Source organism: Sarcophilus harrisii, chromosome 3 (genome assembly GCF_902635505.1).
Source record: "Sarcophilus harrisii chromosome 3, mSarHar1.11, whole genome shotgun sequence".
NCBI lineage: Eukaryota > Metazoa > Chordata > Mammalia > Dasyuromorphia > Dasyuridae > Sarcophilus > Sarcophilus harrisii.
In genome coordinates, this window is record NC_045428.1 from 504,068,773 (window position 1) to 504,092,653 (window position 23,881).

At 39.0% G+C, this 23,881-nt stretch overlaps 1 protein-coding gene across 1 annotated transcript in view; it reads right to left on the reverse strand.

Moving 5' to 3' along the window:
• GAB2 (GRB2 associated binding protein 2) overlaps window positions 1-4,321 on the reverse strand; it is a 249,075-nt gene extending 244,754 nt beyond the window's left edge. The window contains exon 1 of the mRNA XM_003764621.4: window positions 3,693-4,321. Coding sequence (XP_003764669.1) covers window positions 3,693-3,767 — 75 coding nt within the window. The 5' untranslated portion in view covers window positions 3,768-4,321. The remainder of the gene's footprint in view (window positions 1-3,692) is intronic.
• Window positions 4,322-23,881: the final 19,560 nt, after the last annotated feature.

A 23,881-nucleotide genomic window follows, 5' to 3' on the forward strand; every position in this document is an offset into this window, starting at 1 on the left:
CCTCTGCCTTAATTTCCTTAGGGACATAATAATAGTACCTACTTGCCAGGATCACTATATGTTGTTTCATATATATAAATATATATACACATATATAAATATACATGTGTGTATATATTTATAGATATGCATATTTGCACAGTACAACATAATCTCATTAATATCAATCACCTCACCTCACGGTAATATTGGCTATTTGTGTTTCTCTCACTTCACTGAAATACATTGGCCTCAGAGACCATCCAAAACACTCCCTTCTCAGGTGCTCCCCCAAACAATAGAATTTCTTGAGATAAGAAAGGGGAAAAGGAGAAAAGAAAGGGGAAAGCCCCCAACTTCTAATTATTCAGATTAAGTCACATTCTCCAAGCCACAGCCACCCTTTCAGTTGAGGTTTGGGGTGATTTGTCAGGAATTACAAAGACAGTCTGATGTGATTTCAACTCTAGCAGACTGAACAGGGAATGTGGGCAAGGGGAGGAGCTGAAGAAGTCTACAAGGTTTTTATCAAAATAGGGAAAGTGGAAACATGGGCAACTCCACCCCATAAACATGCCCCAAGCTACAGAATGGCTAAACAAGGGGAAGATGTTTTGCCCCCGGGTAGTTTCTGTTCCACTGTGAGAGAAAGTTTTTACTTATACTTCTACCCAGTCTCTCCATCCAGACTAGTCCCCAAGCTGGTGAGGTGGATCAGAGTTGAGAAACTGTGTAAAGCGAGATCAGACTAGAAACTCCATGACTGATTAAAGAGATTGGCCTTGGAAATCGAGAGTTCAGAATTTGAATCCTCCTATTAGCTAAGTGACCAAGGTAGTCAAGTCACTTGGCACTGAATGACATTAGCAAGTACCTTAAACAGATGAAGGCCTTAGATCTGACAGCTTCAGAGAATAGTTACTTTGAACTAAAAGGCATCAAAGTACTTTCCTCCCCTCACTTAAAGCCTAGCTTAGTGCCATTCCGCCAGAGATTTTCTGATATTCCTTGTTTGTTCATAGTATTTTCTATTTTCTCCCCCATTAGAATTCTGGCTCCTTAAGGACAGAAACTAAATTTTTGTCATTGCTTTTCAAAGCTTTCTGACTTCCACCCATGGCTGCCAAGATAAAAGTCCCAAGGGGAGTCTGAGATACAGCCTTCACAAATCAACAAGAAGCTTCAGTAGCAAGACTTTGAAACAAACTTCCTTAGAACTGGTTCAAACTTTTACAGTATACTTTTCTTTCTGTTATTGTTTTCCCAGAAGGGCTACAACATCTCTAGAAGATTTTAGACCCACCCACCCCACCCCAGCTAGTTAAGGAGTTTTTTTTGCAGGTAAATTTAGGTAGGTGTCTCTCTTTGGGGGGAAAAAAAATCTTTACAGGAGTTTCTCACTGAACTTGAAAGAGGGGAAAATTTTATCTCTAACGAAGAAATCATAATATTTTCTGATTATATGGATTTTATTTTTATGAACTCAAAAATTAAACACCTGCAAGACCTCGTGCAGATAAGAGTGAAAGCAAAATTTCTGCCATCAAAGTACTTACAATTGAATAGAGATGAAAATAAAGGGGATAACTCCAATACTAATTAGAATATGCTAAATGCCTTAAAAGGAGCAGAGAGGATTGGATTACATGATTTTCTCTAAAATCACTCTCAATCTCATGATCCTCTAAAGCCCATCTGACGAGGGATCTACCCTTTACCACCCCAATTTTGATTCCCCAAGCCTTCCCCAGCCATGACCTAACAAGCATTTGAAAACGGAGGACAAAAACTTCCTTTGAAAAACAGAAAGTCATTTCCTCAGTCCAAAGGCCAGAACTCACTTGGTTCTGATCTGGAAACCCAAGACAGGAAACTCTGGTAAGCTTCCCCCTCCCCTCCACCAGTCCCCAAAAGGACCGCCAGCCACTGCTCACAGCTGACAGTGGGCCGGGTCTGTACACAGTTCCCTAGATGCAATGCAGCTGGAAGGCAATCTCTCTCCCCTTTTCTCTCTCTCTTTCTCTAGCCTGTGGGAGTGACTTCAAGGAGACCCGATTACTGGTTCAACTCCTTTCGGGAGGGGGAAGGCGGAGGGAGTAGGAATGGGTTTCAGATGGACTTCCAAGCGGGTTTCAGAATAATGCTGTTGGGGGAAGCAGGGATCACCTCCGGAGATGATAGACAAAGCATCCCCCTGAAAGCATCTCTAAGCTAAGACCTCTGCTTCAGACACCCCAGATCTTGCCACCGAATGGCACACGCTTGCATCCCCAACCACTCGAACGTTAGTATTCTTCGGATAGGGTTTAGGGCATAGGACGATCGTTCGAAAGGCTTTCGGCGCTTCCAGGTTCTCAGTCTCTAGCTAAGCAGGTAGGCTTGCTCCGTCTCATTCTCTGTCCTCCCTCCAAGAGGCCGCCTCAGTAATTTCAATAAGCTCCGTCAGCTAACACCACCTGGCAACCGAGAACCTTGATCTCTTTCCCTGAGCCACCCGGGGCTTGCAACCATAAAACCCCGGCCGGTTTGAGCGGACAAACTGCAGTGTCACCATCAGGAAGGGGGAGGGACAGCGTGTGTCTGGGAAACAGACTAAGGCAAAAAGGAGAAAACAAATGAGTCACTTGATACAAGTTGTGCACATGCGATGGTGACGTTCCCTTCGCGGATGGCAAGAGACACAGAATAACGCACTTAGACCCCAGAGGAGCAGCGTCAAGAAACGGAGAAAGGGGAGAAGGGTGCGCGGCCAAAGGTGACCTATTCCTGCTGCTGCCCTATCTCGAACCTGGACTTGGCCCTTCTCCCCAAACCTTGCTTCGTGTCGCCCCCACCCAGTGGCTTCCACCATCTACTGGGCTTTCCCCACCCCACCCCCCCTTCTTCTCTGCAAGCTCCATCCACTCCACTTAGGGCTATTTAAGATCTCTCAGCCCGCGGGAATCAACTCTCGCTCTCCCTCCAAACCCCGTCAATAACAACTTCAATACCAAATGTGTTTGCCACCGAGACGCCTAAAAAGGCGACCCCTTCTCCTCTTCCTCCTCCTCGCCCCCACACTAATATACACTAATATACGCAAACCAACAAGAATGGCCCCCTCTGGACCAGAGGGGATCGATCGGTCACGTCTCCCTAGCAGCCCCAGCCTTCCCCCCTTCTTAGGCACACCCCTCCTCCTCGCCTGTTTGCTTTCTCCTGTGCACCTGCGGCAGGTGTGCTCACAGGCTTCCCGGAGAGAGCCGGCTAGGGACCGGCCTGGGGAAGCCACGACCCCGACCCAGCCAAGTCCCATTTTAATTTCTTGGCTTTCACTTTCACGCTCCATTAGCACGAATTCCTCCCGGCAGCTTTCCCGCCCCGCTAGTGGGGCTGGGGAAGTAGTAGTTCCCGCCCCCCCCCCCCTCCCCGCCGGCCTTCAGCTCCTCCAGGCTCCCGCAGTTTCTCCCGCCAGCCCGTGGAGCCTGACTCCCCGAGACGTCCATCCGTGCGTTCCGCCCCCCCCTCCCTTACCCCCCGGACTCCCAGGGACCCGGGCAATCCCCTGACTCCAGCCCTGCCCAGCAGCGTCTAGGGCTAGCGGCCCAGAGCACTGCCCAGGGAATGGCAAGAAACAGCCCCCCCCCCCCCGGGGCGGCTCCCAGCCCCCTCCCCAGCATCCACCCCAAACTCCCGGCCCCAAGCCGGCTCCCACCGGTTCCTGCCGGACTTACATAGCGCCTCAACTTCTTCTCCGGGGGTGACTTCCTCAGCCAGCCGGCACACACCACCTCCCCGCCGCCGCTCATCTTCGCCCAGGCACCCGAGGGGGGCTGTATCTGCCGTAGCCCCCGGCCAGGGGCATTCACCAGTCACGATCCACTCGCAGTCGGAGGCCTGGAGCGGCCCCCGGGAACCGTCGGGGTGAAGCTCTGAGCAGTCCCGGGGCTCTGCCGCCTTTTAGCACGTCCCGAGCTAGCCGACTCCCGGGGCCGCTGCTTGAAGCTTCCCTGCTGCGGCTGAGGGGCGCCGAGCGCGCCGCGTCCCAGCCCGTTCTGCTCACAGCTGCCGCCAGAGGCTCGCGCAGACCCACGGCCACGGCCGGCTCGCGCTGTCTGTGTGCCTGTCTCTATCTCGCTCACACACACACAGCGACACTTTCCAAAAAACAACCCAGCTGTTTGGGGCTCCAAAAAGGCAGGAAACTGCTTTTGCCCCGGGTTTCCAACGCGATTTTTTTTTTTACCACGCCCACATCGCAGTGTAAAGCAAGGCACCGGGTGAGCCGCTTTAAAGACACAAACACGGCGGCTGCTCAGCTGTGGACGGACTCCGGGCTCTGAAGGGAGGAGGCTGGGGGAGAGGTGGGGTCAGCGGGGTGGCGATGGGAGGTACGCGCGCCTGCAGTGGGAAAGGCTAGCCCCCTCACCCGGATGGGCTTTTTAAAGCACACACACATATGTATGTATGTATATATACACACACATAAATATCAAGCTATATTAAGCTTAGACTAATAATAAATCACATTAAATAAATCCTCCTTATCTCTAGCGTAGGAGAAACAGTTCTTGGGAATCCGGTAAGAGCAGAATTCGAATTTTACTTCAGATAATTCCTGTAAATAATTGATTAAATCACTTGGTTTCTTCGAGCAGATTGACATGCATCAATCAATCCACAAGGATTTATCAGGCGCCTACTATGCAGGCGTCGTACTAGGTGCCCAGAATATATGTGCAAAGAATGAAAGGATTCCTACTTTCAATGCGTTTACAACAGGAAAAATGCAGAAGACACTGGTGGAGTAGAAAACTCTTTAGTAAAATCCAATCTCGACTTTGCTACATAATATCTGTGTGAATTTAGGTAAATCTCATCTAGTTCAGTTTCGGTACTTAGAAAATGACGATGTTGGAAATCATCTCCAAGGTTCCTTCCAACTCAGTATAATCTCCTAATCCTTGTAGTAACCTATATAATGGTTAAGAAAATATACATATAAACTCATTATTATTCCAACTCTGTACACAATTGACCTTCTACAAATGTCAGTACTCATCTGCAAAATGGGGCTAACCATACTGCCATTCCTACCTCCAAGGGATATGAAGGAAGTGCTCTGTAAACCTTTAAAGGCTTGTAAAAAGAATGTAAGTTGTAATCAAATTTGCACTTCCTTTCTCCCAGTGTTGTCCATTCGTTCAGTGAACATTAAAGAATTACTGTGTGCAGAAATTTGTGGGTGTTCCAGTCCGAATTTGAACCTAGCTCTGTCCTCGCTACATGTTTATTATACAGTGCTGAGATTGCACTGAGATGGGGGAATCTACCAGCCTCATCAGAAAGATGGAACAAATGTCAGCCTTTTATGCTTCTCCAAATAGAATGAGGGTTTTAACAGGGGAGTCTTCCGAGGAGAGCATAGTATTTGGTTATTGATTTTTAAATGATGTACTACTTGAAAGGGAATTTGATGGCTCCTAGCATTTCATACCTACTACAGGAGTTTCAGGTTTCAGCAGCTCTTGTTCCAGCTGAAATTAGCAATCCACTTCCCAGCAAGGATTTAATTATCTGTCTCTCCCACTGGGGGGAGTGGGGTGTGTGTGTGTGAGGATAAAAGAATGGGGAAGCCACTTACTCCAGGAGGCAGAGGAGATCTCTCTCTGTCTCTCTTCCCCCATTCCTTCCCCCCATCTCCATCCCTTCTTACAGTCAAAGGGTGTTGTATTGCTATTCTAAGGAATTAAATATGGGTCATTATTATAAAGCAAACAACTTAATGAAATGTGGAGCTATTGGGAACATTAAAGGTCACTTAGTCTAGCGCTTTGTTTTACAAATGAAGAAACTGAGACCTAAAGAAGAGAAGACATTTGCCAAGGTTACTTAGAGAGTAGCTGAGCCAGATCCAAACTCAGGCCCCCATCTCACAATCCAGGGCACTTTGGTCACCCTATAAAACAGTACAACACAAAGAAAGGGAGGGAGGGAATATTTCTTCTCTTATTAGGAGAGTGTAGGAGCAATGGAAAGAACACTAGACTCAAGAGTGAGAATTCTGGCTTCCAGTCCAACTCAGCCTTTTCTTTCCTATGTAACTTTAGATGTTGTACTTCATTGTCTCCCTGAGTATTAATTTCCCCATCTGTAAAATGAAGGTATTTGCAACTTCTTTTTTCATAGATTTTTTTTTTTTTTTTTTTTTTTTTTTTTGGTGAACAAAGTCAGTTTCTAGTTCTATACTGCAGTACCTATGGGGCTCCTTGCTCAATTCTGAACTCAGAAGTTTCTAGGTTGGGTCCCCAGACATTGACTAGTATAGTTTGTAAATCTTCATTCCTAGAAACAATAACTCACAAGATCCCATTGGTGAACTTACCTTTAATAATCAGCCAGAAGATTTTATCTCAAATTATCCCAAAACAAACTAATTTACTAAATGGCATGCTAAGAACAATGTTATAAAAACACCCACTCCCCATAGATTCACCGTCATCTATAAATTCGTGTAGAGGATATAATGGTAATGATGCACACACATAGGGAACACTTGTGAGAAAGGAAACTAAAATTTCAGGTACTTCAAGCCCTAATTACTTTCTCTGCTCCTAGAATCTTCACTCTAATCCTTCCTTGTGCAATTTCCCAGCTGGTTGAGTTGGGCTCTCTCTCTGTTCTTTTCCATAGATTGATTGTCTCCTTTCAAGGTTAATTCTCAGTTGAATCCATGGTCAGTTTTCTATTCTTCTTCAATTTAGAGGTATCCATCTGTGAAACTGCTTCCTACTTTGAATACTGTCTCTCTGTGTCCATTTGGAGAGTTTAAGTCTCAGTTCCCATCTTCAAATTTCACACCTCTTCACTACATCCTTTGAAACAGTGTCTCCTATTGGTAAGTAGCTTCATTGCAAAGTGCCATGGTCAAAAGTAAAGAGGGAGAAAAGAGAAATCCCCCAATTCTTCTTAGATGGAAGAAGTTGCCTTCTCAGAGGCTAAGTTCTTGCTATTGCTTCTGGGTCTTGCCCAGATTGACCATGGAGTTTAAGGGTGACTTTTTAAGAGCTTTCTAGAGCAAAGCTTCTTAAAATGTGAATCAAGATGCCATATGGGGTCACAAAACCAAATGTGGGGACCACAAAAAAATTGGCAACAGTAAAAGTATCAAATATTTTGCTAAGATTTAATTTTCATGTAAAAATAAATAATCACACTTATCTCAATAGTATGCAATTTTGTTTTCATCTTTAATATATGGTAAAATTACATGTATACCAAATATTGTTTTAAAATAAATTTCTTCATGATTTATTATCAGCAAATGTTTGATTTGTATACCTGGAATTGTGTAAAAATTTCTCAGGTGAAAAGGGGGTCTCGAGTGGAAAGTGTTTAAAATGTGCTATTCCAGAGACATGGCCAATCTTCAAGCAGCTGATAGTAATTACCCCTTCTAATCCAATTGAAGAAAATTTTCACACTTCCTAAAGACACAATTGGGCAGCTAATTGGTGCACTTCGTAAAGCTCTGGGTCTGGAGTCAGAAAGACCTGAATTCAAATTTGACCTTAGACACTTCTTAGATGTGTGGTTCTAGACAAGTAATTTAATATTTGCCTCCATTTTTTCATCTGTAAATGATTTGGAGAAGGAAATAGCAAACCACTCCAATATTTTTGTCAAAGAAAACTCACAAAATAGTCACAAAAGAGTCAGATATGATTGAAAAACAACTAAACAACAATAACAAAATAAAACACACATACGTATGCGCGTGCGTACACACATACATCTTTATACTTAGTTTAACTTATCTTTATCTGTGCTTATATATTGGAGAGGTAATTACTTTTCCTACTCCTCAACACATCCAGAAATGGAAGCTATTTCTATTTTAATTACAGTCACATTCTACACTAGGATTCTACAATTTGGGGAGGCTATGATTGGTTGAGCAAAAGTCTTGAAATTTATAGATCATAAAGAAGAAAAATAAATTATGCTCCATGAGTCAGCTAGGTGGCATAGTAGATGAAGTAAGGGGCCAAAAATCAAGGAAAAACAAGTTCAGATCCACCTTCCATCACTTATTCTACTTGTGTGACTTTAGATAAGTCACTTAATCTCAGTTTCTTCAATTATAATATATATATGAAAAGTAAAAGAAATTTTATATATATAATACAAAACTCCCAGGACTGTGAGGATCAAATAAGACAATATTTGTAAAATGCTTAGAATAGCACCTGGCACACAGTAAGTACTTAATAAATGGTTCTTTCTATCTTTCCTTTCATGGTGTACTTTCTTTTTTTTTTTTTTAATAGCCTTTTATTTACAGGATATATACATGGGTAACTTTACAGCATTAACAATTGCCAAACTTCTTGTTCCAATTTTTCACCTCTTACCCCCCACCCCTCCCTAGATGGCAGGATGACCAGTAGATGTAAATATATTAAAATATAAATTAGATACACAATAAGTATACATGACCAAAACGTTATTTTGCTGTAGAAAAAGAATCAGACTCTGAAATATTGTACAATTAGCTTGTTTTTTTTTTTTTTTTTTTTTTTTTATTTAATAGCCTTTAATTTACAGGATATATACATGGTAACTTTACAGCATTAACAATTGCCAAACCTCTTGTTCCAATTTTTCACCTCTTACCCCCACCCCTCCCTAAATGGCAGGATGACCAGTAGATGTTAAATATATTAAAATATAACTTAGATACACAATAAGTATACATGACCAAAACATTATTTTGCTGTACAAAAAGAATCAGACTCTGAATTATTGTGTACAATTAGCTTGTGAAGGAAATCAAAAATGCAGGTGGGCATAAATATAGGAATTGGGAATTCAATGTAATGGTTTTTAGTCATCTCCCAGAGTTCTTTTTCTGGGCATAGCTGGTTCAGTTCATTACTGCTCCATTAGAAATGATTTGGTTGATCTCGTTGCTGAGGATGGCCTGGTCATGGTGTACTTTCAATAACCTATCTTAGCAGCAGAAGAAAAATGCTCAGTGAATTTTGCCCTTTAAAAGGGAAAAGAAAAGCATCATCATCTATATGTATATACACATACATACATAATTACCTTAAATTCATATATTTTTTGAAATACATTTTCCATTTATGGGCCACAACCTCTTCAGAAACTGTTAGTGGTGTGTGTGTGTGTATGTGTGTGTGTGTCCATTTTTCTATAGATCTTTATGGTTTACAAAGCATTGTCTACATTGTCTATTGTGATTCTCACAAAAGTCTTTTTGGACATAGGGAGTATCTCTATCTTCACCCAAGAAAACTTGTGACACAGACAATCGTGATTGCTGGTATTAAAGACTTGACTTGAACCCAGATCTCATACTCCCAGGATATTCTCCCTTCTAACTACCTTAATCTATCAACAAGATCCATAAATATTTACTAAATGCCTGATAATTGGTGTTTAAATAGTATTGGGTAAATCACAATAAAATTTAAATATTAGCACATTTTAAAACTAATTCAATATATAGCCTGCAGGGATTCTGATACACAGATTAGTGGTCCCTGTTTCTCAGTTTTGTACAGTATGTTTTTTTTTTTTTTCTCTTTTTATGTTTTTATTTTATTTTTTTTTAATAGCCTTTTATTTACAGGATATATACATGGGTAACTTTACAGCATTAACAATTGCCAAACCTCTTGTTCCAATTTTTCACCTCTTACCCCCCCCACCCCCTCCCCTAAATGGCAGGATGACCAGTAGATGTTAAATATATTAAAATATAACTTAGATACACAATAAGTATACATGACCAAAACATTATTTTGCTTGTACAGTATGTTTAAACTAAAGCAAAGATACTGTGTGCCCAGCACAGTGCTAAGTCCTTTTGGGGAGGAAAACAAAAAAGTCTAAGTTTTTATACAGGTGGAGAGGCTGAGTTAACACAAAATAATTAAAACTGTGAGAATTACTGTAAGAGGATTCTAGGGAAGGCTGAAATTATTTTTAATTTTTATCTGAATGATCCATAAAAATTTTAAGGGGAGAGAAAGGAAAGGAATAAACATTTATTAAAGGCCTAAAACATGCTAAGAATTTTACAAATATTATCTCTTATTGTTCCCCATTTTACAGTTGTGGAAACTAAATCAGAAAAAAGGTTGGCGCTTGCCCAGGGTCACATATAATGAGTGCCTGAAACCAGATTTTTAAATCATATCTTCCTTATGTAGTGGCTTAGTACAGATGGGAAAATGGGACTCAGAAGTGAATTGATTTAACTAAGGGCTCATAGCCTGTGGCAGAGTTAGGGCTCAAAATTAGATCTTCCAAATTCAAGTTCAGGCCTCTTTAACCTATTTTTAAATTTATGTTTTACATTAATTATTACTAAAAATCTATTTTTCCTCCCTCCAAATTGAAAGAGAAAACCCCTGTAACAAATATGCATAGTGAAGCAAAATAAATTCCTTTTATTGATTAGGTTATATATGTGTATATGTAGGTATGTGCATATATAGGCATTGTGTACAAACAAATACATTTATACAAACATATGAACATGTATGTGTGCACTTACCCTATCCAAAAAAAATTAAGCATCTACTACAACCTGCCTGGCACCCTGGCTGCACCATGGCTTCAATTAATAAAAAGAAAAATAGTCCCTGTCCTCAAGGAGTTTACAATCTGATGGAGGAAATAACACACAAAAGGACGCAAAAAAAATGGGGGGACAGGGTGTGGACACTAGGGAGCATTTTTTCCATAGAGTTGAAACTAAGCAGAGCAGCAGATGCACACTGGAATGAGTCCCAAAGTACAGTTTCTGCTCTCTATAAGAGGCAAAGGGTGGAGCTTTGCCCTCCAAATCTTTATCTGTCAAGGCTTGAATTAGCTGCAGGTGGGTGAAATTAGAGGTAATGAGTTTAACCTGGGAGGGACATCTTGCTTGGTGGAGCTCCAAACAAAAAGAGGGCAACAGATGCAAAGTGGAGATATCAAGTGTGTCTCTCTCTCTCTCTGACATGGGCAAAGCTGACACAATGCAATATAGAGCATAGAATTAATACTAAATTATATGATGTATATTCAAATATCAGTGGAGTTCAGGTGAGATTAGAGCCCAAGGGATCAAGAAAAGGCATACAGCAGGCATTTATAAAGTGTTTGCTTTTTAGGGTGCTTGTGATCCAGGAACTCAGTCTTTATTAAATGGCACCTGATATAAAATCATAGAGTAGCAGCAATCTCCTAGATTCCTAGGGTTCAAAGCCCTTGCTGCTTACTATCCATGTGATGTCAGGCAAGACAATTTCTATGCACTTCTTTTTCTTCATAAAATTTCAGAAATTGGACTAGATCAGAACTAGTCTACCACTAAATTTTAGTATTCTGCTGTCTAAATGGATAAAAGACTATGTGAAAGAGGGCTTAGACTCATTCTGCTTCTGAAATGACATTATATTTGCATTATATTTTGCATAGCATTATTCAGTTTTCAATTGTGCCTGACTGATCCCATTTGGGGTTTTCTTGGCAAAGATACTGGAGTGGTTTGCCAATTCCTTCTCCAGCTCATTTTACAGATGAGGAAACTGAGGCAAACAGGGAATCACAGCTAGTAAGGGTCAAGCTAGATTTGAATTCAGGCCTGGCACTCTCTCCATTGCTCTACTTAGCTGTACTGTAAGAATATTTTGCATATAATTTGCATTATGTTTCCTCCAACAAAATGCAAGCTCCTTGAGAGCAAAAACTTTTATTTTTGTCTTTGTGTCAGCAGCATCTAACACAATATGATAGAGAATAGGCACTACATAAAAGTTCTTGGATTGATTGATTAGTTGATTGTAAAACCAAACACTGGATTCAAATTCTGACTTTGACATTTGCTATGAGGCTCTGGACGGTATAATTTCACTTCTCTGTATCTCAGTATTCTTATCTGTAAAATAAATGGGCATAGACTAAGATTCTTTTGCTCTAAACCTAGGATTTTATATAAAAATTTTAAAAATCCTTTACAACAACAAAAAAAAATCATCCTTCAGAAAATGACTGGAAAGAATCTTTGTGCTAAAAATATTTTTATCTATTTTATGAGTTGCTATACATCTTTCCTCCTAATACACCCCTCTCCCCTCAGGGTCATTTCTAGTCACAGATCCATATCTGGCCACTGGACTCAGATGGCTCTGGAGGACAAAGTAAGAGTAGTTGACTTTGCACAGTCCTCCCTCACTTAAATTGCATGTCATGGCATCACCTCCCTTTTTTGAGAGGGAAGGACAGACAACAACCTCTTCTATTAGGAGGTGCTCCACTGAGGACTGGGCAACACAGCTTCCTTCCTTCCCTTCATCACCTCTCTTCCCTTCTTCCTTTTCCCTTCCTTGCTCCTTCCTTCCCCTCCTTCCTTTCCTCCCTCCATTTTTCCTTCTCTTCCTTCCTTCTTCCCTCTCTCTCTTCCTTCCCTCTTTCTTTTCTTTCTTCTCTCCCTCTCTTCCTTCCTCCCTTCCTCTCTCCCTTTCTCCCTCCCTTCCTTCTTTTTTCTTCTTTCCTTTCCCTTCCTGCAATCACTCTGCCTAGAGGAATATAAATTTGATTGATGAAAGCTCACAAGATATCTTGGGATTCATGGGCTAGATTTCTTTCTTAAATACCAAGTCTTAAACCAAATCACTCTGATTCTCATTGATGGGCCAACAAAAAATCCTAGGCCAAGCCCACTTCATCTTTGTTTAGACCCTGGTTGACTCAGAGTGAATGTAAATAGCATTCATTTATTTCTGTTTTGGCCAGAAATCCTGAGTGTCTTCCCCTCTCAAATTGATTTTTTTTTTTTTTAACTAGGTAGAAGAGGCCATTCTCTGCTTCATTTCTTACTTAGCCCTAATCACTAATTGAGCATTGCTTCAGTCTGATTGAAACCTCTTAAAGATCTTAGCTTAAAAAGGCCAAAGTCTCCAACTGCATTTAGAACCATCTTTCTCTTCTCTGTCTTGCCCCTGGACCTAGATGGCTCTGGAGGAGAAACTGGGCTAGGTGATCTTGCACAGCTCTCTCTCACATAAATCCACTTCACTTGCATGTCATGATAGCACCTTCCTGACATCATGGTCCTCTTCAAGAATGAAGAACAAACAGCAACACCAATGTCCCTCCTCCCTACCCCCGCTCGCAATTCTCCCTTCTGGTGATGTTTCTCTACCCAGCACAGTGCCCAGCACTGATACCATATTCAAAACCTTCCCAGCCTTAGACCTACTGTAGAGCAGCTTCTTTTTCAGATAGGTCTTACATGAGTTAGTCTCTGAGATGTCTTCCAGCTCTGAGATTCCAACCTGCCACAGCTTGTACTCTGTGGATGTTTCCTTTGACTTACCTACATCATCTTCACACTGTGATGGGACCCGAGATTTACATCTGCTACAAATCTGAAATCTAAAAGCTATAAGAAACTAATAACAATGGGTATGAATAATCTCCATTTCCTGACAGTTAAATGGTCAAAAGATAGGAGCCAATAAGTTTCAAAAGAAAAAAAATAATGTGTTCATAATCACTTGAAAACTATTAAAACTCTTGAATAATCCAACAGATACAAGTTAAAATCATGTTGACCTGCCATTTTATATCCATCAAATTAGCAAAAATAGTGACAAAATTCATTCTAGGTATAGATTATAGGGAAATAACACACTATTACATTATTTGTGGAACTGCTAACTAGTATAATAATTCCAGAAATCAATTTGGCAATAAAAGGTTACATAATTGATTTTATCCTTTAATTTTCAGATAACCTCTAGCCCACCTATTGGTTCCCACTCAAAGCAAGACTTGGATCTGCCAGGATTACAATTTAAGGATGTTACTCAAAAGAGAAAAGATATATCTGTACAAACATAATTTATTTATTTATTAATAGCATAAAAAATTAAATAAAAAAATTGAAAATAAGCCATTTGTTAAAAAATGGGGACTGACTGAATACATTGTGGTATATATGCTAAAATACAGGATGTCCTAAAAGTTTTTCTGCAGTTTTAACCTACTAAACTTCAAATTTTTTTTTGATATTTCTGTTTAATATATTAAAGCTTAAATCTGAATTAAGACTTTTGGGACCCCTTGTAGTATACTAAAAAACAACAAAGAAATACAATCAAATACTGAGAGAAATTTCCCTGGCTTCCTTCAAATCCCAGCTAACATCTTGCCTCCTACAGGAAGTCTTTCCTTATTCCCCTTAATTCTAGAACACTTTCTCAGCTGATTATCTCCAATTTATACTATATATATATATATATATATATATATATATATATAGCTTGTTTGTACATAAGTTTTTTGGGGCTAGATTAGATTGTGAGTTCTGAGAGCCAGTCCTGTCTTTTGTGCTTCTTTGTATCTTACAATTTCTCACAGTGCCTGGAACATACTAGAGTCTAATGAATGTTTATTGAGTGACGGAGTAGAATTAGTCATTTCAACTATATAAAAAATAGCACTAACAAAACTTTATAAGTACACAGAGATCAAAGAGAATACAGGACAACTAAGTACATTTATTATTTTGTTCATGTTGACTGTTTTTCTCTTTTATAAAAATATAAAAAGTGCTTATTGACATCGATTTCATTAGCATCGGTATGACTTTCACTAATTAGGCTCTTAGCTCCTCTGCAGCCCATAGCCCCTTAGTAGAAGGTCCTGATGTTCCTGAGGCCTAAAGCATTCCTCACTACTTGATGAATCCTTTGGAGAAGTAATGAGTTTCCCAGCATTTTATCTAAGTCCTTAGATGACAATCAGCTCTTTTCTAGAGCCTTTCTAAATTAAGTTAGACATGTATAGGACTGCTTGCCATCTTGGGGAGAGGGTGGAGGGAGGGAGGGGAAAAATCGGAACAGAAGTGAGTGCAAAGGATAATGTTGTAAAAAATTACCCTGGCATGGGTTCTGTCAATAAAAAGTTATTTAATAAAATAAATAAATTAATTAAGTTAGAATTGCGAAACTGATGCTATGGCTGGCAAAGTCTTTAAGAATAGAGTCACCTCCAAGTCATAGTGTGGGGCCACTGTAGAGAGAGGAGCAGAAACTTGGTATTAAATTTATTTTCATAAATGTTACAACCACAGACCACTGCAAAAATGCAGATCTAAACCCAGTTATACCTACCCATTGCATAGGTTCCTCTTGTCAAACATTTCTATTTTTGCCACTTTTGCAGATTCTCACTGGTGTTGTAACACCTGCTTACATGTACACCCCTCTGTTGCATGGTATTAAGTTTATCATGTTGTCATAAATATCCAGGATGCTTAAAACTGTACAAACTATTGGGACACCTTATATTCACTTATGGAAAATTATAGAATTAGTAAATTGATCAATAAATTAATTATCTATATAAATAAATTAAGTCAATAAATTAGTAAATTGCACAACAGGCCAAGACTCATACCTTGAACAGAATGTTATTTAGGCCTTTTTACTATCTCTTCTCTCCCTTTTCCCCATTTATATTATTTTAATGTGTCCTAGTGTACATTGTGTTAAAATGGAAATCAACATCTGGACCTTGAAGTAATAAACCAATCAGCAAATCACAAATAATTAACTAACATTTATTAAATTTACATCAACTAACTATTAGTGATAATTACATCAAAATTACTAAACATAACCAATAATTTAATTTAATAATTATGAAATATAAAGAATAAATATAACATGTAGGTATAAATAGAGAGAGGAGAGAGAGAGAGAGAGAGAGAGAGAGAGAGAGAGAGAGAGAGAGAGAGAAAGAGAGAGAGAGAGAGAGAGAGAGAGAAAGAGAGAGAGAGAAAGAGAGACTAATTATTCTATCAGAAACACTTTGAGGACTTTGTCCTTGTTCTCATTTGCCTTTCAGGAAAAAAGAAAAAAGGTTTTATTTGGGCTTTTATAATAGAGAGGCAATAGGTTACAATACAAAGAACATTGAATGTGGGAGGTAGGAGGTTAGGATTCCTGCCTTAGTTCCATTAGAAGGGCTGCTTGGACAGGATGCTGGATTTGAAGTTTCCTCAGTTATAGACAAATGGAGAATAATAATCAGCATATTATCTACCTCTCAGGATTGTTGTTCGGAACTAAAGTGTGTGCATTAACATGCTATCAAAAACATCAGCTATTATTATTGGTCTCTAACATAAGTCTGATAATCCATTCCATAGGACTGTTAGGAGGAAAGTGAGTGCTTTCCCATATAATCTATTATTAGCAGGTCCAAGAAAAAAAAGTGCATATCAGCTACTTAGTCACCAACAACAGAAAGACTTTGAATTACCAGAGACTGCAATGATAAGCAAGGAAAATGTATGTTTTTACATACAACTTGAAAAGGGGAATCTTTGTTTGATGAGGCAGAAAAGCACATGTCAAGGCAGATGTCAACAACCAACACACAATATGGCAGATTAGATGGGAGGAGCAAGGATAAAACCCACCATTTGGTAGAGGAGCAGGGTTCTTAACCTCAGGTGGGAGAACTGAAAACAAATTTTTTGGGGAAACTATTTCACTATAATTGGTTTTCCTTATAATCCTGTGTCTTATTTGAGGCTTTTAGAAGCATTCTTAGAAGGGAGCTATAGGCTTTACTAGACAAATGTAAAAAAAAAAAAAAAAAACAGTTTGACTAAAGAAGACCTTGGGGTTCATCTTGTCTGCCTTCTTCACTTGACACACGTGAAAACTGTGGACTGGGACAGGGAAGTCACACAGTAAATCAGGATTCCAGCTGGAACTGCCCTCCAGGTCTTCTGCAAACCCGGTCCAAAGCTCCAATTATGTCATTATGACAATGACACGACTCATACCTTGAATAGAGTGTTATTTGCCTTTGTTACTATCTCCTCCCCAATTACATTATCTTAATGCATCACAGTTTTCACTGGGTTGAAATGGAAACCAACATCTGGACCTTGGAGCAAGAGGACAGGATTAAGGGATTTATTTCCATGAAGACTTACTCCATCTACTGGGAGAAGGGGGAAAGTAAAGTTTGTAAGGGTTTCAGGCCAGGCTCTGATTTAAGTCATTCTGATTCAAGCCCTCTGGGCATTTCCTGGGAATATTAATGATTTCTGGAAGGACTGGGTTATTAGATCCAGAGGAAATACCTCTCTCACAAGAATGAAGTACCACTACTAAAGTATAAATATGGTAGCTTCTATATACACCCATATACAGCACATACATAAGCTCCCACACCCACATGCACACAAATTTCAGATTTATAGGACCACTGATTCTGGGGGTATGAATACTCACTGCAACAAGGGAAATGTAAATCCTTTACTCTAAATAGAAACAGAAGCTCTCAATAGCTTAAATCCTTTACATCTTGGCAGAACATGGCAAATTCAAACCCCCGCTTCCACCCTCCCTCCTATATAGTTTTCCAGAACCCAGGATCACTTTCAAAATATGGTGATTCAGTACAATTAAGACCAGTCTCTATATGTATGGGTTTATACACAGACACACAGACATACATATGTACATCCTACTCTTAATTCTATTGTTCTGCTTTGGTTTTTTTTCTCTCTGTCTCTGCCTCATACACACACACACACACACACACACACACACACACACAGAGTTGCAAAAAGTCCTAGTTTTAAACTATTAAAATTTTGGGACCACTCTGTATGTGTGCATATAACTATGTATGTATGCAATATGTATTTATACATAAATGTATCACTTGATAGATGTGTCTTCTATCCAAGATACAAATGTTTCCATTTCCATATGATATAACTCAGGGTACAAATATATCCACCAAGATCCAGATACTTTTTCCCTGTTCTGCACAGTGAACATTATGCACATACATATGTGTGTTCCCTTTCCCGCCCCCCCCCCCCAGAAGGGCTTGTGATTTTGAGTTTTATGGGCAAGTATAATCATCGATGAGAGTAAGTGCTGATTGGCACTTTCCCTGAGAATGAGTTTGGAAGGACCTGGGAATAAAATCATCAATAATCCGTACAACAGAACCTCTGTGACTCAGATCACCCAGATCAGTCATCAAATAGGCAAGCTAACTTGGGCAGGGGAAAGGGAGGGAAGATCTCAAGCATTTCAATTACACTAAAGGGTTGATTTCAGAGCCAAATGTTATTAAGCAAGGTCATTATGTTTGGTGAAGCCATCTTAGTCTAGGATTTACAGGTGTAAGACTTGTGAGCTCACTCATGTAGCATTCCTATTAACCCATGTTAATCAATAGTTTTTTTTAGTGCCTGGCTTGCATTTGGGGCTGGAATTGGGGTGATTTCCCTCATCTGGGACTAGTATCTGATCTGGCATTGTTTAGTTCTGTATCTCACCAGTACTACATATATGTAAGTTAGAGATTACACCTTAATTAATTGTCATCTAGTGTGGGGTGCAAGGAGGGAAAATACAAAATTCAGAAAAGAAAAAGACTTCCCCAGCATGGAGCTTGGAAAGTTAGTTTGTAATTTTGATTCTACCTTTTTATAGAGAATCCAGGACAAGAATCAGAATAGAGGTCTGAGGAAGACAGTATTTATTGTCTTGTGCATTTTTAGGTAATATAGAAGGAGAAAAGTGCTCAGTGTTAGGAAGATCAGAGATTAAGATCATTTCTGACACTTAAGTTTGTAAACATTAGTAAGCCATTTAACTTCTAGAAGTCTCAGTTTCCTCATCTGTAAAATGAGGATCATAATATCTATAATCCCTACTTCACAGAGTTGCTGGGAGTTGCAAATGAAGAGTGTCAATATTTGATAAGCCTTTATTAAGTGCCTACTGTGTGCCAGATGTTATGCTAAGCAAGCATACATATATACATAGTGCCTTGCAAATGTCAGTGCTGTATGTCAATTGTTATTAATAATGCAGTACAGAGAGTTCTATTGAAGAAAGTTCTAGAGGAACACTCTGTTATGGTCTCTGTAGCAGTGCCATACTTAATTCTCCAAGGATAAGGAGTGAGGAGAAAGTAAAGGGCGAGGTGGAGTGGTTTGGGTCACCATCATGGCTTCCCCATCCTTTTAGATTTTAGAAGTTTTTAACAAGGAGCTCCTGCTTTAAAAAATAATAATAATTATTTCCTTTGCAATTTTACATATTTTGTTTTATGCATTTGAAAACATTTTCTGAAAAGGGATTCATAGGTTTCATTGGACTACCTTTAGGGTTCATGACACAGAAAATGGTCAAAAGCCCTTGCATCTAGCCACAGAAGACACTACAATGAAGACTTAATCATCAGCTATGATTTCTTTCCATTGCCAGTGCCTTCCTTTTGAGATTACTTACATTTCTACTGTAGTTATCTTGTATGTATCCTTTTTTTTGGTATGTTATCTCCCCATTAGAATGTAAACTTCTTGAGGGCCAGAACTGTTTTTCAGCCTTTCTTTGTATTCCTAGCATATAGAAAGCAGTAAATTAAATACTTGTTAGCTTATATATAAATTGAGAGGGTCTGTTTAATAATAATTATTAACTATATATAGTTTACCATGTTTCTTCACAACAACCCAATAAGGTCAGAAATATATGACTTAGTGTTCTTATTGTGTAGTTCCAAGCTTTGGATTTTTCTCCAGGTTTTCTGGTTCTAAGACCAAAGTTTTCTTCAATACACCATGAAATGTAGTCCTGAGCAAATTGCTTAAAAGTTAATAGAGGCTCTGTACCCATGGTGGGTCCATCTCCAGAGATCTGTTCTGTTTCTTGGTTCCTGACAACATGACTGCAGTTACTACCGCAGATCCTCATACTAAAATTTAACTCATTGTGACCTAGCCCTGCGGATTGTGTAACCCTCAATTCACACTGGGTAGAGGTCAGCTACAACCCACTACACTCCAGAGACAGGCAGACATTTGTCAAAAGACACATACTGTTGTTGTTGTTGTTGTTTTTTAATTTTTAATTTATTTATTTTTTAGCAAGGATGGGCTATCCAAGTATTCTGACTCACAAGGCAAGGGCCTCTTTAGCCTTTCAGACATGAGAGGAAGTTCCTGAACTGTTACTTTTGGCAACATAAGTCAGAGTAATGGGCCTATGCAATTGTGCTACTCGTTCTTAAATTAGACGAGGAATGAAGTTGAAGAATCACAAAAACTTAGAATTGGGATTTCTAGAGGTCACTGTCTTTGCTGGACTCCTCCAAAGGGAGCCCGTCCCTCCCCTCGACCCAGAAGATCTCCCTATCCCTTTCAGGGAATTGTTTCATCTCTTTCTGCTGACAAAAGTAAATCAGTAGATATGGAGATATTTCCTTCCTCTTATACATATCTCCAGCAATTCAAAGCAAAACCCAGATTGTTCCCTTCTCTTTCTGAAATGAACATTTCAAACATGGGGATAATCCTCAAGTTCACTTTTTACCATTTCCCACCAAGTGTTCTAGGCAGACTGGGAGTGTCTTCCTCCAGCAAATTTATTTAAAAAACAAAAATAAAAAGCGAAATCTGTCTTGCTGACACCCAGATGTATCTGCGGGATATGTTCTCAAGCAGTTGCTTCACCAGGGCAAACAGCTGTGGTCTGTTTCAACATAATTTGATGTAATCAGGGTTAATTTTGTTGGTGCAGTAACTCTGAAGACTGTTTTTTAACTGAATTACTGTTGGGTCAACAATCATGTGGCATTACATTTAGTGGCTGAAACAAAAGCCAGAATTAAAACAGGATCCATCTCCTTCCCCCCTCCCCCAACTTTTGTTAAATGATGTATCCCTGGGGACTGGAAGTTGGGCTGCACATTTAACATGATTAACCAAAAAAGAAAGTATCAGCAGTCAAATTACATGCAAGCTGTTCTTGGGTCCAGGAGTGTCTGCTTGGGAAGGAACTGGAAACTGTTCTTTGTATATATCTTTCCTTGGGTAGATGAAAATAGATTGCTAGAAATGCAATTTTAATATTTTCATAGTACTCCAGGGAAAAACAAAAACAAGAAACTTCAGGTTTTCCTTCTGAAATTTTCTTCATCAAAATAAATGATGATAACTTTAGCAGTGGCTTTTTACCGGGCATGTTTTTAAAATCAAGTGTTTCTGGTGAGCATTCCTTCCAAGTAGTGGTCAGCCAGGTCTGAGATGATGTCCTAGGTAGTCTGCATAGACTGTTTCCCTTATTTTAATAAGGCCTTGAATTTCTCTCCACATCATTATCATTATTCCTTAATTTGAGGCAGTGGAAGTTATACTATATTAGGAGCCAGAAACCTGAATTCTAGTCCCAGCTCTGACTCACTGTGGGACCTTTCTAGTGAATCTGTGTAAAGTTATCATTATTACTATTTTACAGATGAAATTGAGGTTTATATTTTCACTTAAAATTTTTTTTTGTAACTTCCCTTTTTTCTGTTTCTTCTTTCACACTATGACTAATATGGAAATATGTTTACATGAGTGCACATGTATAACCTACATTAGATTATTTGCCATCTTGGAGAGGGACGATAGGAGACACAAAGGAAAGAAAAAATTCGAAACACAAAATCTTATAAAAATGAATGTTGAAAATAATCTTTACATGTAATTGAAAAAATAAAATATGATTTACAAAAAAAAAAATGAGGTTTAGAGGGGTTGGCTGAGTGGTGTGCCCATGATTACATAATATAAAGTTGAAAGTGAGATTAGGACCTAAATTTCTCCTGACTTCTTGTCTAGTATCTCTACCCTATATTATGCATTGCAAAGATGGGGTGGAGATATGAAAGATGGCCCCTCCCAACAATAACATTTTATGTTCTAAGGTTCTTTCTAGCTGTAGCATTTAATGTTTTGAATGTTCTGGATTCTAACCTATGTTCTAAGGTTCCCTCCAGCTAGATATTCAATAATCTAATGCTTCCTTTAGCTCTGACATTCTCTGATTTTCATGTTCTTCCCATTTGTAAGATTCCCTCCATTTCATAATGTTAATACCCCTCCTGGCTCAAATCTTCTATGTTCTAAGGTTCCTTTCAATGCTAACATTCTCATCTGAGATTCCTTTTTAGCTCTGACATCTGATTCCAAGGTTCCTTTCAGTTATAACTGTGTATGTTTTGGATTCTCTCCCAGCTCTAACATTCTGTCACTCTAATTCTTTTAAGGTGTCTGATGGTTAAATGATCCAGTCGTCAATAATCCAACCATTTTCATTTGGACTCCTCCATTGTACTCTACTAACAGTCAGCATAGGCTTAACCTGAAGGCAATACTTGTGGGGTTCTGGAGAAAGGATAATCAGATGGAGGAAGTCCTGGGAAGCTGCCAAGTGTACTAGTTGTTGTGACATCACTAATTCAATTTTATAGTTTTAACAGGATCTTTTAAGTGTTCAATTCCCTGGCTGATAATGAGTCTCTATAATTACACTTTTGCCCTATTTGTTTTCAAATGCTATTTTGGGCACTAAAAATTTTGAAAAATAAAGAAGCTACTTACCATTCCTATTTTATCATGTTCTGTTGGGAGCTCAGCTCTAAGTAATTCCATGTCTCACATTCCCGCAGGCAATGTAGGAATTGTTTTTCTAGCTACTCTCTATAAATCTTCCATTTTCAGGTGTGTGTAGGTGAGAGGTGTAAAGTCAAATTCAAACATAAACTCATATTTTTATTATGTTAATATTGGAAATAACCCACTCTAGTATTAGGGAAGAATTGTTTGGATGCTGTCTAAAAAACGCCTCAGACAAATAACAGAATGTATCTAACCCTTTATCAAGCAAATCTACTTAAAATCAGCTTCCGTATACTGTAGAACTGTTGGCTACAGAAGGTGAATCTCCTGTTTTTCTCTCAATAGTTTTCTCTTTGGGGGAAGGGTAAAGGAGCTGCTTCTCATTTTTTTTTTTAATTGTTGAAAATAATAGTCCCAGTTTCTCATAAATTTGGGAAGATTTATATAAATGGATAGAGTGAAGGGAGCAAAATCAGGAGGACCATTTATACAATAAGAGGAGTTTTACAAAAACAACTAATTTCGAAAGACTTAGGATCTCTGGTCAATACAATGACCAACCATGAAGCCAGGGAGACTCATACTAAGACATGCTCCCCACTTTTGAGGCAGAAACATAATTGACTTAGGGTAAAGATTGAGACATATTTTTGGGGACACAGACAATGTGGGAATTTGTTCATTGAAAAAAATTAAGAAAAAACAACAACAAAAAGAAAATCATAGTTAAGGAATGGTGGAACTGGATAGGAATATTGAATATAAACTATCAGAGCTAGAAAATGGAAAACTTAGAAGTCAAAACAGAATTCTAGAATTGGAAGAACCTTAAAAATATAGACAGCTACAACCAAAAGGCTTGTTTTTGTTCAGTCATTTCCGACTCTTTTTTATGTTTATTTTTATTTATTTTTAAATAAAACAATTTTAATAATAGCTTTTTATTTTCAAAATACATGCAAAGGTAGTTTTCAACATTTATCCTTGTAAAACCTTATATTCAAAATTCCCCCCCACCTCTGTTCTCCCTAACCCTCTCCCCTAGACAGCAAGTAATCCAATAGAGATTATTGTTTCTGTTTGTGACTCTATTTGGGGTTTTCTTGGCAAAGACACTGGAATAGTTAACCATTTTCTATTCTAGTTCATTTTACAGATGAGGAAACTGAGGCAAACAGGGTTAAGTAACTTGCCCAGGGTCATACAACTAATAAATATTTAAGGCCAAATTCGAACTTAGGGAGATGAGTTTTCCTCTTTCTTTCACATCTCGAATATAGTAATGGATACCTAATAAACAGTGAATTGAACTGACTTAAGAAAATCGTGAGAATAGACCGCTACTACAAGAAGAGATTTTTAAAGATCATTTAGTCCAATTCCTTTATCTGATGGAGGGGGTAACTA